At 39.3% G+C, this 16875-nt stretch overlaps 1 protein-coding gene across 1 annotated transcript; it reads left to right on the top strand.

Moving 5' to 3' along the window:
* Positions 1–6029: 6029 nt before the first annotated feature.
* On the top strand, positions 6030–16380 carry ticam1 (toll-like receptor adaptor molecule 1). Its single transcript, XM_047049718.1, has 2 exons — positions 6030–6119; positions 13696–16380. The coding sequence occupies exon 2, from the start codon at positions 13739–13741 to the stop codon at positions 15389–15391; it is 1653 nt and encodes a 550-aa protein (XP_046905674.1). The 5' UTR covers positions 6030–6119; positions 13696–13738; the 3' UTR covers positions 15392–16380.
* Positions 16381–16875: the final 495 nt, after the last annotated feature.

A 16875-nucleotide genomic window follows, 5' to 3' on the forward strand; every position in this document is an offset into this window, starting at 1 on the left:
GGCACAGGTCACAGTGCCCTTACAGCAACCACTGCTCCTCTACCTGCCTGCCATCCTGCAACAGAAACAAAGACACAGAAACAGTGTGACAGAGTGACTTGTTGCTCTTGTAGGTTAGTTATAACGAAGTTAAGTCTTGTACTCGCTGTTAAATATTTTACTATTGATTGTTCTTCTACAGGTGCAGTCCCGCACCTTTTTGTGGTTCATGTTGTGCTCACAATGCGGGAGAAGCTGAAAGTTGAACTGTTAAACAGAAGAAGTAGGCAAGCTAGTTGTAACAAGAATATTAGTTTTAACAGCTGAAATTAGTTGGGATAGTAATATCAGTAGCAGATGTAGCCTATCATTGAGTGCATTTACTCGGCTTTCTTAGTAGGATTCAATGTGTTGATTGAATGAAACATACAACGTAGCCTACAGGAAGACACAGCAACACTTTTTTGCAGAAGGATGGTGCCAGTTTTGTCCGTGGAGCATACAACGATTAATAAAAAGAATCATGTAGACGTGTTTGAGTAATCGCATAACTAATTACACATGTAAACGGAGTAATCGTATTATTGGCATAAACCGACAACGGCTATCGGGTTTCTCATAGTCAAGTGAACGCACTCGGTGGCGTATTAGAACAAAACAGTACCATTAGCATAGTAGTTAGTAAAGGTACGGTGGCCCTGAAGTGCATCCCCCAAATGAAAACACTCCCCCCCAATACGAGTCAACTCCCCCCAAATCGGATGACTTGTTCACCTCCCCCCTATACAAAACCACGCTCCTCCAAATGGAAAATAACATTACATTAACTCAAAACACATTACATTAACTCTGAACGGAAAGGGTAGGTACTAGGCCTACACTTTAACGCTGATTGGATGCAGTAGGTTAACTAACAAGAAATAAGAAATTGATCGACAAAAGCACAAAATACAATAGCCTGACAGAGTTACGTGCACCAGGACATTATAGGGTATCGAAGCATGTAGCATAGGCTACGTATGTAAAAGCATAAATTGCGTGTTAAACGTAAACATCGATAGCCAAACAACTAGTCCACGTACCTCTGCCATTATCATGAACTTGATCGTTTTGGTTGGAAGGAAAGAGGAAACATTAATGTTTACAATTCAGAGTCATGACACTACTCTTTATTTTAATCAGGGTCATTCCTATGAAATAATCTCAGATATGCTGTTAACGTTTCACAATATAAGTAGCCTATGCGCACGCTAACAACGCAGTTGAAGGAAGCAGGACTTTTCAGAAGAAAAAACTAATAGTCCACAACAGAAGAACGAAATGCCACAATGACAGAGTAACGTGGACCAGGATAGTTGTTTGGCTATCGATTTTTACATTTAACACGAAACACTTTTGCCTAAGTAGCCTACTATTTGCTACATTCTTCGATAGCCAAACAAATGTTCTGGTGCACGTAACTCTGCCAGGCTATTGCATTTTGTAGCTACTTCTGTCGATCAATTTCATATTTCTTGTTATTAAGCCTACTGCATCCAATCAGCGCTAAAGTGTAGCACCTACCCTTCCCGTTCAGAGTTAATGTAATGTGTTTTTGAGTTAATTTAATGTTGTTTTCCATTTGGGGGAGCGTGGTTCTGTATTGGGGGGAGGTGAACAAGTCATCCGATTTGGGGGGAGTTGACTCGTATTCGGGGGGGAGTGTTTTCATTTGGGGGATGCACTCATATTAGGGGGTGTGTTTTGCACTTCAGGGCCACTGTAGTATTGCTATGTGTAGATTGGCAGCATGATAGTAGCTAGCGGTACGTGACAGCGCCTCCACTGGTACATGACAGTTACTGTTCTGTTGATAGTGGTACGCAAGTGTCTCGTGGCAGTTGCATTGGGTGTCTTGCAGCTTTTGTTTACTGTCATGTTGCCTAACTGCCCCGCGGCCATTTTAGAATAGGAGATCAGGCTATAAACTTTAATTTAAAAAAATAAGTTAAACTGTTCGTGCTAACAGACTCCAAACCATACTTTTGATTGTCTCACTACAAGCTCACCATACAAAGTAGTCGATTTAGACATTATATTGCATATAGTGTAATGGTGTGACTGTAATGTAAAGCAGACTTGTACACACGCAATGAATTAGTAACTAATTATTTTACTCAGAGTAACTGAATTTAAGCGTGCACATGAGCCACCGTTGTAGACTGTCTCTAATGCACATCGTTGTGTTGTTATCAGCGCCCCCTAGTGACTCCTATAATTAATTGTAATAACTGAATATGGGTTGCTTACATTTGCATTTCGATACTCAGAGTAAATATAGTTGTTAATAATAGTTCATTACTTTCATATGAAGAACCATGTCAATAAATTACACCCTGATTCCAAATGTACTTTCTCGGTATTATACATATTGGAAAACTACAAACTCTTCTGGACATAAATCTGTTTAAATCACTCAGATATCTTTATCACAACTGAAGTTACATCATTTTAAAGTCGACCTGTGTAAAAAAGTGATATGGGAGAAAATCCTTTTGTTCGTAATGACGTTGTGAATGTAAATGTCAGTTTAAGTATAGGCTACATTAATAACTTCTCAGCAAGTTATTTCATTGATCAGTTGTTATGGGCTAATGCAGCACTCAAAAGAGCAGGCAAACTAAGCATTTGATTTGACATGGCTTGAAAATCTTGTCCAATGTCCAAAACCTGTTGAAATTAACAGTTTTTCATAAGTAATCATTTACTTTTTGTACATTACAATGAAGTTTAGGGTGTTGACTATACAAAACATCCAAAATCTCATTTTTGACAGAAAACGATTTTCGATCTTTTATGACCTAAAGCCAACAATGAGCGGCCGTGACATTCACGGGCTTCCGCAGGCCGCCACACATTTAAAAAATAAAAGTGTATAGCTTGTTCTCCTATTCTAAAATGGCCGCGGGGCAGTTAGGCATTCACACTTGACTTATTTCTTCAGAAAAAAGCGCTGCCTTCAGCGCCTTTTTACATGCAACCCTATGGGAAAACGAAAAAGGCGGACGCCTTTTTAAAACTTCTAAAAAAGCGCTGAGCCCGACGCCTTTTTGAGTTCAATTTTCTCAACTTTTCAGAAAAAAGCTGGGTGACGTCAAGCGCCTTTTTGACAGCTGACCAATCAGGACGAGGAGAGTAGGTACGAGTGTACCTTCCCTAGTAACCTACCTTAGTTACCAGGCTATGGCTAGGGCTATGGCTCCTCAAACGCCAAAGCTAAAGCAAGTAATGGAATTTTTTTGGCCATAGTAGCTAGCTGTCGATAAGTAACCAACGGAAAATAACGGATAATAATGTATCGCTAGACTATATAATTCCCGTTCAGGTTACAAAATTATCGTTAGAAAAAGGCGCTTGACGTCATCCAGCGCTTTTCTAAAAAAGGCGTTCAAAAGGCGCTCAAAAGGCGCTGAAGGCAGCGCTTTTTCTGAAAAATAAGTCAAGTGTGAACGCGGCCTTAGGCAACATGACAGTATACAAAAGCTACAAGACACCCAATGCAACTGCCACGAGACACTTGCGTATCACTATCAACAGAACAGTAACTGTCATGTACCAGTGGAGGCACTGGCATGTACCACTAGGTGCCAGTAGAGGCACGTACCACTAGCCACTGTCACGTACCACTCGCTACAGTACAGTAGGCTACAGTTTCGGTTCTAACTGCCTCTCAAAATAAACGTAGGCTAATGTGGAGCTGCACTTGAAAAACAATGTTGATGTCAATGTTGTGCTACACTGTCCTATTATCGGAATGAGGGTAATATGTGAATTATGTTGTAGTTGCGACTGCTGTTATTTCACTGTCAGGTAAAAGCGAGCATCGCTACAGCTTTGTATTCATTTGTACGAATCACTTTTAGTAGAACTATTCACTTCTGATTCTTGATTACGTTGTACTTGCTGTTATAGGCTACTTACTAAATGCACTATATGCCAATTGTAATAGAATCATCTGGTAAATGACTATAACTACATTATTTGTATTTTATGTATAGAAAAAGGCCCCTGCTCACAGGTCCCTCCTACCAGAATTCCACTTGCCACACAACTGTTTTGTGTTTACGATCATATCCATTTTATAGATACTGCTTCCCACAGCCTAGTTAGTATCTTCTAATGTGCAATGTACAGTGCTTGGTTCTAGTACCTAACAAGCCAAGCCTGGACCTTCCCTTTGTGAATGGCTAGTGATAAATATCTAATAAATGATGACATTTTGATTGGTTCCATAACATTTATTTTAAACAAAAATCTATAATGATATATTTAATAAAAGGTAGAAAAAAAGAAATTGTGATAGATTGTGACATATTCCTCTCAGTTGGATTTGAGAAAACAGTGATGGAACCATCTGAGGCAGCTGTCAGAGCCAACCTGAGATTTTGGATAAACATTGACACAAATTTGTGGAATGATAATGAATGGTCAAACATTAGAAATGGCAAAAACTGTCACTGTCACCTATAATAGCATTACCTCTTATACAAAGAATTACCAATGCTTCATTATAAATGTGTCTAGTAGTGAAAAAAATATTGTATTCAATAAGAGTTGACAAGCTATAACCCAGTTAGTGTTGCCATCCATATTGTCCACATCCCCACATAGTTGGAGTGAGTCAGATGGTATAGGCCCAAGATATGGGGGGGGGGGATATCGGGAGGTATGAAAAATTCAAATGTTTACATTTTTAGTAGTAGTCCAGTCATTTTATGAAAAACGATAGGACAAATTGCAACAGAAGCAAACTCAACTGATTTTGTATCCTCAATATGTACTGAGTAAGGAAAAAAACCCCAGAAGAATCCCATTAGGGGAAAGTTTCAAAAAATACCCTAATATCTTGTCTTCTTTTCTCACGTGAATATGGTAAATATTTTAACCTTCAGATATCACCATGAAAATTGCTGAGTTGATTACTTAGACCAAGACAAACAAAAAATGTAACACAAGTTTTTTTTAATATTCTTTGTTAACATGGGCAAACGCATAATATGATTAGGTGTGTATTAATTTGCATAAATACCACAACAGATCTAAACGTTGGGCATAGCCAGGTGAAAATGTCTTGTTGAATGTTGTTGAAGCCTTTGTATTCGTATTTATCTATTTATTTACTGAGCTATTAATTTATTTAATTTTGACTAACACGGCATTCCATAACTTGGACCGTGTCCTGACAATAAATAAAGAACATTAGGCTACATATTTTGCCAGGATGACTGGCTAGACCATTGAATGTTTATGATGTTCCTGTGTGGTTATTCCTTTGACTGGGTACAACAACGCGGTCAGTCAAAGTTTTTAATGTCGGGCTATGCATTTATAGAACAACGTCTGTCTGATACGCAACGTGTGTGGCATCCTTTAGCCAAATTAGCCTACATTTTGCTGAGATATTGAAGGAACAGACAAAAAATGTTCTAATGATTCACAACACGGAAATTAATGACACATTGAGAAGGCAAGATATCTTCTGTCATTGCCTTTCCTATGAGTTAAAAGCTCTCAAATTATGAACTGGCAAAAACTTTACAACTATAAATTTACTCTAAAATTTACTTTCAAGTATGTACTATGTACAATGGACAATGTACTTATCCACAAGAAGATGCGACGACGTAGGCTACTTATTCAGAAGTATATGTCACACGACAGTCTCCTTAGGCAGGTTCTCCATGTCTCTTTCCGCTCCCCATAATTGCCTGCTTCCGCCGCCGGCACTGCATAAAATAAAACAAACCTAAAATGATGTGTATTAATTAAGTTTGACGTCACTGAAGACCTAGGCGTGAAATGCACGGCCCACCGCTGGTTTCAGACAACATTCAGTACCCTGAGTCATTGGTTTACTGCTTTTGTTCATTTTAGATATAATTCCATAGAATGGAATGAATTACATAACTGTGCCCTTTGACTGCTTAAATGACTGTTGAACTTCATAGAGGTTTTCTTCAGTAGATTGTAAATGTGAGTGGCCACTTTAAATGGAAAACAGGAAATGGGAATCACTTCCGTGTTTGGGTATTGTACTTAGCCGGGGGTTGCCAGGGTTGAGTCTTTCACACTCTCCATTTTTCTTCTGACTGTTCTGGCTGGTAAGTAATAATGTTTTATGTTTTGGTTTGTAAATCAATTTCACATAATAAAAAGCTTCTAAATGTTCTTGCAGAGTACAAGATCTAAAAAGGAACCCAGTCAAAGTCTAACCCATAGCACAGATGAAGAGAAGAGATTAAGGCATGATTATGTAACAAAACTTTAACATATTGCTACAATATGTCCACTTTCACTTGAAGCGGTAAATGTAAATAATGGTTCAGAAACCTCTGATAATAAGCAAATCCCCTAACATTTTCATAAATTACCGTATAGCTATGCCAGAGGACTTTTAAGAAAACATAGATGTATCACAATTTGTAGTTCCTGGTTAAGAGCCAGTTATGCAAGTAGACAATCTAATGCAGTGCTGGCCAAACCTGCTCCTGGGGATCTACCCTCTTGTATGTTTTTCCTCCAATCCCTGTTCTAGCAAATATGAATTAGCTTGTCAACCAGATAAGTATTACCAGAGCCTGTTTAGCGACATAAGTATGTGCAACACAGTCCTAGCGAAAAACAGGAACATCTGCCTGTCTCACAGGCACTTTTGCAGCCGCAGTGTAAATCATGCAGAACACTGTCAGGGCCGAATTTCTGGTCATCCAGGTGACGTGCAAGGTCCCATCCTCTATTTGCCAACCATATCCATCCATGTTGACAAAAAGCAGCTACCTTATTGGTGTAGAACGATCACATGTCGAACCGTGCCACCAAAATCCTATTACGCTCTGAAGTAACTAGTTCTGCATTAAACAGACATCGACAATCGACTGGAATTTTAGCGACAAACTTTTTTTTGGTAGTTAAGCATGACTCGTTCTTTTTAATGTTAAAGATTGTGTAGATGCCAGACTGTGGAGCGGGATGAAACGATAACAGGGTTCACCTTACGGCCTATAAGAAATCAAATGCATTCTAATGAGGGTACAGTGACCCTATAAGCATTTTAAGCTCAAATGGTACAACCATGGTTTTATCAAGTAGATGTTGAGAAAGAAAAAAACAAACACAAATGATAATTGTTTTTGTTGTTACCCACCACCGTTACTCTCTGTGGCAACATATTAGTAAAACCTAGGCAAAATGTGTTAATCCTCATTAACATAATCATTGAGGAAAAGGCATGTTGGCAAGTTTAATTTACATTGTTGTAAAAAACAAAAAAATCTCTAAACTGTAAGCCATGAGATTCTACAAAGGGTTGCTTTACTCGGGCATAGGTTTCATTATACAACGCATTTCAAATTATTATGCAAATGATATCATTCTCTGATTTTCCTAAATAGTCGATGCAAATGACTGTCAGTATAATTCGTCATCAGTTTTAAATTTGAATTTTACTGAACAAACCTCCCAATTATAACAGTATTTTTTTCAAAAATAACAATTTAAAATGCACTGTTCCAAATGATTATGCACAAAATAGTTTAAAAAAATGTATAGGTGTAAAGAACTGAATTGTAATTTGTTGAATTTGCAGCATATTTACTGAAATCAAAAGCTATTTCAATCAAAAACATCTTATCAGGGCAAGTTACATGTTAACATGGACACCTTCTTTTGATTGACCATTTTGCATCCATTAAACGTTTTTAGAGAGTTTCTTCTTGAATTTCTTTGCAGGATGTCAGAATAGCTTCCCAGAGCTGCTGTTTTGATGCGAACTGCCTCCCACCCTCATAGATCTTTTACTTGAGCATGCTACAAAGGTTCTCAATAGGGTTGAGGTCAGGGGATGATGGTGGCCACACAATGAGTTTCTCTCCTTTTATGCCCATAGCAGCCGATGACAGAGGTATTCTTTGCAGCATGACATGGTGCATTGTCATGCATGAAGATGATTGAATGTATTTCAAGCAGTCTGCTTGTGAGCATTGGTTAGGGGTGGCCGAATAGTAGGTTTATGCACAACTGCAAGCCTCTGGAGGATCCTACACCTTTAGGTTCGTGGGACTCAAGAGGCACCAGCAGTTTCAAATACCTGTTTGCTGCTTTGTAATGGCATTTTAGCCGCTGCTCTCTTAATCCGATGAATTTGTCTAGCAGAAACCTTCCTCCTTATGCCTTTATCTGCACGAACCTGTCTGTGTGCTGAATCAGCCACAAATCTCTTCACAGTACGATGATCACGCTTAAGTTTTTGTGAAATATCTAATGTTTTCATACCTTGTCCAAGGCATTGCACTTTTCGGTAGCAGATAGATCCTTTTTATTTCCCATATTGCTTAAAACCTGTGGCCTGCTTAATAATGTGGAACATCCATCTTAAGTAGTTTTCCTTTAATTGGGCTCACCTGGCAAACTAATTATCACAGGTGTCTGAGATTGATTTCAGTGATCCAAAGAGCCCTGAGACACAATACCATCCATGAAAAAAACAAAAATAAATGTTTATGACACTTAAATCCAATTTGCATAATAATTTGGAATGCGGTGTACATGGGACATGTCGCACCCACTTCAAATGAAAAAGGCTCATCTGTCCCGACAAGTTTTTAGTAATTTAACGGAAATTATATTTAACGGTCGCATCCTCAATTATTGCAAAAAACTGTCCCACCCACATTTGAAAACAAATCAAGTGTTGATAACAACAAGACTGCTGTATAGCCCCTGGGGCCTGTACTACGAATCAAGATTTGGCGTTAGCGAGGTAACTTCAGGTTCAACTCAGGGTTTTCTGTACTACGATGGTGGATCACTTGTTACCAGGGAAGACGGCCATGGTAACACATGCTGAACGGCTAACCTGGTCGGGAGCAGGTTAAGTTGGAGATCAGAGATCACCGGTATAAAAACCCCGCCCATTCTTGACGATAATGTCGTCACCGTTCATAGAAAATCCTGTGGAGCTTGGTGCGCGGATAATGAGAGGTGCGCTCAGAAGAGCCAGAACATTTAGAGACCGACCAAACCCTTTCGCATTACCTTATGAGTATCTTTAAAGGAGCGATTGACCGGGTTTTTTTGGTATTTCACACTGTTCCTTAAGGTCTCCGAATAGGGTATATAACATTGATTGGGTTGAAAATGGCCCGGGTGCTGTTCTATGGCCCCTGATAGATCCTCTGAAATGTTCCCGGGAAAAAACACTGGCTTTTCTCCTTTTATGGTATGCTAATTAATATTTAGATAAGCTGCGCGCTGATTGGTTGGTTTTCAACGAGTGAAGCTGGGGAACAATAACGCAACACGGCCAACAGCAGCACTCACCGAAACACCGAAGGTGGAGACTTGAAATAAAACGCGCAAATAAATCTATTGTGTCTACACAACACTGTTTCATTCAACTGAAAAATGAGACGTTCCCGATGTTGTTGCTGTTGATATTGTTTGCGAATAACGGTAATATTGTAACGGTGTATGAAACTCACATTGACTGAGATCGCTAGCTAGCTAGCTACTGCTGTACTGTAGCTATCAACAGATTGACTACATATCATTAAGATGATAACATTACTTGTTTCCACTTCTGTTGTTGAAGCAAACTGGATTGACTTAGGCGGGTAGAACATTAGGCTACATCTTAGCAACCAAACCATATCGTGATTCAACTCGGCTTCAGTTAGCTAGCTCTATATATCTTGCTGAAAAATAACCTGACAAAGATCTGGACAAACATGCATCGTGAATTGTAGATTTACATAACACGGGTTATTTATTTGAATGAAACATTCAGGAACATGAAACAACATTAGCCCCATTGCCAATAAACTAGGCTAAATTATCACACATTCTACCTATGCTCTTGCGTTAGCAAGCTAAACTAATTTACATGCCTACAGTCTAGGTGTTTTTGCTACCTAGCTGTTCTTGCATTCCTTGCAAATCAGCGTTAATAAAAAGCAGATGATAGTCTAGCTGACATTGACTAGACGGGCATGGCTGATGTTTGTCTATACCAGAGGTCGGCAACCTGCGGCTCTAGAACCGCATGCGGCTCTTTAGCACCGCCCTAGAGGCTCCCTGGAGCTTTAAAAAAAATATGAAAATGGAAAAAGATGGTGTCAGCATATTATTTTTTTTCCTCTTAAGGAGTAGCGTCACAGATATGTGATCGTTCGAAAGCGGGCCCCACAGAGTACCGTCACACATAAGCGCAGCTAGTTCTGCCAGGGCAATCGGGCAGCGCGCGTCAGTCAGTGATCGGGGACGTAAGGCGTCTTACTCCGCCTTCCTTACTCCTCCCACTACCACACCCATGTAGCAGCGCATATCCATTGGGCCACGTCCGATAAGGCGTCTTTAAAAGACGTGTGGATATGCACACACTCACCCCGGTCGTTGTATGATCAGTGCTGCTGCCACCCTCCACCGTCCCCTTCTCCCAAATGCTGTCTGTGTATCTATCCAACAGGGGGATTATATCTCTATTGCTCCCTGCCTCATATGTCATGTATGTATGTGTTGCATCGAGCAGGCAGGGAGTGCTTCCCTTAGATCATCCACTCCGCCAAAGTAAATCTACATGTCCATGTCATGTAACAATAAATGCTCAAATCTAATACGTGATTGTCTTGACTGAAATAGACATATATGTCTATGCCGTCACACATGTGTGATTATGAACATTCCATTTATGTTCCATTTTTATGATTATAACACATTTCATGATTATGATCTTGTGAACTGAAAAATGAGACGTTCCCGATGTTGTTGCTGTTGATATTGTTTGCGAATAACGGTAATATTGTAACGGTGTATGAAACTCACATTGACTGAGATCGCTAGCTAGCTAGCTACTGCTGTACTGTAGCTACAATATCCAAGTTATCAATTAAAGATTTCTGGACTGCGTGAGCTTTCTAGCTATCTGTCTGCCTGGACACAATACTTTGCGTTCGGGGGTTAATAAAGTACCTATTTATTAGCTATTTATTACTTATCGACTATGGAGACTTTATTATATGGCTTCACATTTTACAATGAGGAGGCTAACAAGTAACACTAGCTGGAAGTAGCATTACTACGAGTGTTATGCTAGGTTGCTAGGTAACGGAAGCTAGCTAGCTTTTTTAATGAATGCTCATTATGTATTTGTAGCCTACTTATCATTTTGATAGTAGGCTAATATAGCTAATATAGACACTTAGAGCATGTGTTGCCTTCATTATAAGGCTTATATACGGCTTTTAATTTTTTGCGGCTCCAGACAGAATTGTTTTTTGTTTTTTTGGTCCAATATGGCTCTTTCAACATTTTGGGTTGCCGACCCCTGGTCTATACCGTAGCGTAGAAGATCCCTGTGCAGTTCGACCCTCGACACATTTGCGCGAACTATTTCACCAAGGACGGTTTTGAAAAACAAAATTCAAAACGTTCTTCTTTGTAATTCCTTATAAGTAGCCTTCACAGAGCAGCGCACAGCTAAACTAGTATCGGAGATGGACGCTACCTCGGGCTGGTCTGGATGTACATTTTGGGGCGTGACAAAGATACAGACCAGAGCCAAAAAGGGTGGTCCCTTGTCCTACGTCACTCCGGTGGCTTTGTTGAAAAGCTAGCGTTTTACAGCCAAATGTTTCTTTTTGAGATTTGCATAGGAAAGAGGTGTCAATGGACTTTGATATTCACTGTATGTCCATTTTACCCACCGAACTGTTGTTATTCAACTATGACAAGGTAAAATTGGTTTTGCAATCAATCGCCCTTTTAAGATATTGATTCTTAGCAGAGGGAATTACGTATATTGCCAGCTTCTTGAGCCGTATGTTGCCAATGCAACACATTGAAGCTGTGCGCTCAGTCCCACATACTGTATGCACAGCGTTTCGTTATTTCTATGGGTACTTTTATAGTGTGGGTGATGCGGAGAAACCTGAGCAAGAACACGGTCTGTCGCGCAATTTACTATGGATTTTCTATGGATGTCTGTTGCCACCATATTCTGATTAACGGAGTGATGAAAAAGAGATATCCAAAGTGCCCTTTGTAAAAACTTTGGACTCCAATATGTTGACAAAATGAAATTAAGATTTTCACTCAATGTTCTGATTTCCTTTCTGGAAATGTATGCAAAATTATATCATATTTTACTACTTAATGCATCATTTGCTCATTTAAACATACGTTTACAGGAAACTAGTAATGAAAACAATATTTGACCTACTGTTAGTTATCACATGGGGAGGTTTCATGTCGATATGTTATCCCTATTCACTGTGGTGTCTCCCCGTAACCCTTTTGTCCTTGGGTTGCTTTGACCCATTTTCTTATCATTTCCATTCCAGAAATTGGGGTTTCTTTCAACCAAAACATTTCAAACCAAAAAGAACAACTTGTGAAAATGATAATTTCACTACTACCATTGAATTTTTGAATGAGTTTCATTAACTTTTATAAAAAAATTCTAAAATAACAAATAGGACATTGAAAGAGAGAAGTGGTGAAAACCCCCACAAGACTCAAAAGGCTCAACAAAAAAGCCACAAAAAGGTATGAAAAGACCAAAACGTAGAAAAAAGTAAAAGAAATACATCCTCACTGTGTTCTCCCTTCCCTAGGAACACAGAAAAATGATGTCAGTGTAACTAAGTTTAGTGTCATTCATTCAGTCATGTACTATCTCTTCCTAATTCCAGTTTTTCTATCTCCAGCCATGTTATTTTATTAAAAGCCTCTTATAATCGAGCTCCAGGGTTCTTTTATACAGGACCCTCACATTGTCTGCTCCAACCTGAAACAAATAAAGAATATTGTCCCTTTGCCACGCACACTTGGAGAAAGTTGAAGGTGTCCATTTGACCACTGTGTTTCAAGGTTCAATTTCATTGTTCTATAGGCCTTTTTATGCAATACAATATCCTACAAAAGGGACTAATTCAGGCAATTCAGCCTTGTACTTGTTGGCCCTAAAATATGTGCAAGTATTGCTTACTGCTACTTACATTTTTGAATTATGGTTTTATATTTATTTTTTATTTGCTCCCACGATCGTTTGCCACTGCAGGGTTGCAACTAAAATAATACAGCAACAAAGTTTAACGTTGTGGAATGCACACGTGTAATTATGGTCACATCTTCAATAAGTCATGTAGCTTTCGCATTTACAGTGTCTGCTATTTTCTGCCAGCTTAGCAGCAGCGACTTTGTTGAATTTTGACTGTATTATATGTCTGTATTCCTGATATGCTTGTATTACAATATTTCACGAGGGAGGAGTAGAAAAGGTTTGGAAGATTATTGTCTGCTCCTCCTGCATGAAATATGCGGCTCTTGTTTAGTCCATGTTTGCAATTGGACATACGGTGCAAACACCGCCCCTTTATGTGAACGCGCACGTCTATGCTTGGAAAGATCTGGGTTGAGTTAGAGGTCATAGATTGCGATTGTTAGGCTTCGCGTAGCCGGGTAACTGAAAGTAATCCAGAGCATGTTGATCTTGATTCGTAGTACAGGTCCCTGGCCTTTTCAGCTGTAAACTCAGGCATAGCTGTTTCTTGGCAAGCTCCTCTCTGTGTGCTTCATTTAGTATTTGCTGCCCCCTAATGTCCTTTTCTCTCATTGAAGTTAACAACATTTGGTCATCATACAGTCCGAATGAGTATTACTAACAGTTTGTTTCTCTTTCAGTGTATCCCTTGAAAGAAGACCAATAATTATTACACTTCAGAAAATGAAGATGGAGAGAGAAGATAGAACGATAAGAGAAGACAGTATTGAAGGTGGGACAGAACTGGTGGATGTCTTTAGGATACTCTCAGATTTACCAAAGGAGAGACTGCAAAGCCTGACGTTAAAGATGGGCAACAGCCCAGCTGAGAAGCTCACACATGCCATGTCCCTTATTAGTCTTAGTAGAGGGACAGAGGCCCTGGATAAGCTCCAGACCCTAGAAGGAAATGGCATTGCTAAATATCTGTTTGAAAGGGTAAACATTTGTGGAGTGACGTTAAATAACTTCAGAGTGGACAGAACAGCAATGGCAGAAGACAACTTAATAGATCTGGCCAGGATTTTCAAGTTGTTGGCTGAGGAGAGGTTGTGCGAAACATTTCTAAGAGATTGTGCATATAAGAGAGCCCTTAAAGCTTGCAGGCACACAGAAGGTACTTGTAAGGAAGGTCAAAAGTACACACACTTGGATCAGCTGAAAAAAGAAGCAAAAAAGGTCCGTGGTCCTTGGATTGAAGATGTCATTCAAGATACATTTTCCTTCAAGAACTTACCATCAAGAGAGTACTGTTCTCCATTAAATGAATCAAATACAGCTTTGAGCAACCAAAGTCTGCCTTCTTCTCTACAGACGTACATCTCCCAAGGTCTCCCCACTCATTTAGAGATCAGTGTATCTGAAGATAAAATATTTTCCAAGCTCCCACCTAATCAGGTGGAATCACCTGCTGCACGTTGTTTTGATTATACAGAAAAAGATGCATTACAATACTACAGTAAATCTCAGGTGACAAATGGACCTCCACCTGTTAACAAAGTTAATACATCCATCTCACCTCACATTCCCTCTTCTTCAGCTCAGAATTGTTTCCCCTCCATCAAAACGGAGACAAATCCGAACACTTTTCCAAAATGTAAAATAAATGTGGAGGAAGAAGAGTCAGTCTTTTACTCATTTGTGATCCTGCATGCTGAAGAGGATATAGATTTGGCTGAAAGGCTGAAAGAAAAATTAGAATCTCTGAACATTGGTTTAGGAGCAACTTTCTCCCAGGACTTTGCAATCCCTGGCAGGAGCACTCTTACGTGCATAGAAGAAGCCATTGACAACTCAGCCTTCACTCTTCTGCTACTTTCGAGTAACTTCAACACCCGTCTTCTGGAAATTGAAACTAATTCAGCTCTAATGAACTCTATTAACAACCGACATAAGTACAACACTGTCATCCCTCTGCACCCAAAAGAAAATTGTATGGTCAAAGAAAGAATGCCAAAACTTCTGCAGATTTTGGTTCCATTAAAAGAGAATGAGATGTTTGAGAAAAAAGCAAAAAAAGCCATCAACCCAGCAAAGATTGAAGATCAGAGGCAAGTGTGGAGGGAAGAGCAAAGGGTGAAGGAACAAATGAGGAGAAAAGAGAGAACGCGTGAAGATATCAAGCTACAAATGGATTTAATCCGTGAAAGCAAGGAGGCTGATAAGCTACAGCAGGAATGGAAGCTTAATTTGCCACTGGGTGAACTCAACATCCAACATTCCTTGACATCCCCTAGACCTAATATTCATATTGAGAATGCTAGTTATATAATAATTGGTAATGATTCCAAAATGACGGTGGGTTTAGATAGGAATAGTTTTGGGGACAATGATTAGTTAACATGTTAGTACAGTTAAGTTTATATGAGAGAAAAGGGAACTTTTATTGTTTTATGAATATAATGTTGAGTGTACAAATGTGTTTAGTCCATGTGAGGTTGGCATGTAATCTACAGATGTAACAATTATGTCCATTCGCTTTAGTCATTCTGCAACTATTTTGCTTTCAGGGGAGTTTCAACTGAATTCATTGAAATACAAAACAAAATCGGTATATAATGCAGGCTTAAGCAGCATATCGTGACACATTTTGGTTCTGCAGTTTACCACTTTGAGTTTAGCAGGATATCAAAACTATATCAGTCAAGACTTCTCACTTACGTATTGATTAGAGCAGGGGTTCCCAATCCTGGGGTCTCATTTATAAAGCTTGCGTACGCACAAAACGGGGCTGAAAATGTGCCACTTTCCACGCAAAGGTTGTGATTTATAAAAAACAAACTTGACGGGAGAATGTGCGGTCCTCCACGCAAACTCTGACCCTCCCGTAGGCCTATGCACATTTTGGAAACAGTTGGAATTGGCGACGCAGATGACCGTACTGTAGTCAGACTGCAGAAATTGAATGTGGGAAGAACATTAGGCCTACTCGTAATATTTATATATTTGGTTTTACTTGTACACGTTTTTTTCATTCAATTTCATGTTTATTATGAAGATTACATCCAGCTGTGTTAGTTGCGCTTATACTGAGTGATAATTGTTCCATAAAAACCTTGTACAATCTTACTCAAATTTTAAATCAGAATTCAGCGCTTCCTTACCATCAGATTGTCCACTACGGGGGTGCAGGAGGGGGAGATTCCCCGACTGCATGGAATACAGGATAACATCACATAGCCTATGCTACCTTTAGATAACTGCAGAACACAGTGTATAACTAAATATATTTATTTAATACTGAGCAAATATCCTCATGTGTCAAAAACTGAAAAATCCACAAAAAAAAAAAAAAAAAAGAACGTTAAACGCTGCAGCGTTTAGTTGAAGAACTACGGTGACTGTGAGATCGCGGTTCTGACAACAGAGGTGGAGGCGAGAAAATGTGTCCTGTTTGGCGGCCTGTCATCAGGTATTAGTGACAAAAGACAGCACTTTGAGATTTAGCAAAATGTAAAGTGCATTACAAATAAAATTATCATTATTATTATAGGGCCATCAATGCTGTGGGTTCAGAGAACTGGACCATGGCAGAAATTAAGAAGAAATGGTCCGATATAAAACTTTAAATGAAGAAACGAGTGGTGGCGCATCGTAACAGCATGATTTTGTCGTTCGTTTGACAGCCTCAAGTTTAACAGAAGTTATTAAGTGGTGGCGGTATAAACAGAAGGCTATAGCATTTCCCGTTTTGGGTTTTGGCATTTTGATATGATCATCCACATTAATGATCAAATGTTTTTTGTTAGTCAACGTCATAATGTAGCTACTAGTGGAAACTTTATTTTGTAATGTTTGGTGAGTCTCGGCACTTTTCAGTT

The sequence above is a fragment of the Hypomesus transpacificus genome, chromosome 26 (assembly GCF_021917145.1).
Source record: "Hypomesus transpacificus isolate Combined female chromosome 26, fHypTra1, whole genome shotgun sequence".
Classification (NCBI taxonomy): domain Eukaryota; kingdom Metazoa; phylum Chordata; class Actinopteri; order Osmeriformes; family Osmeridae; genus Hypomesus; species Hypomesus transpacificus.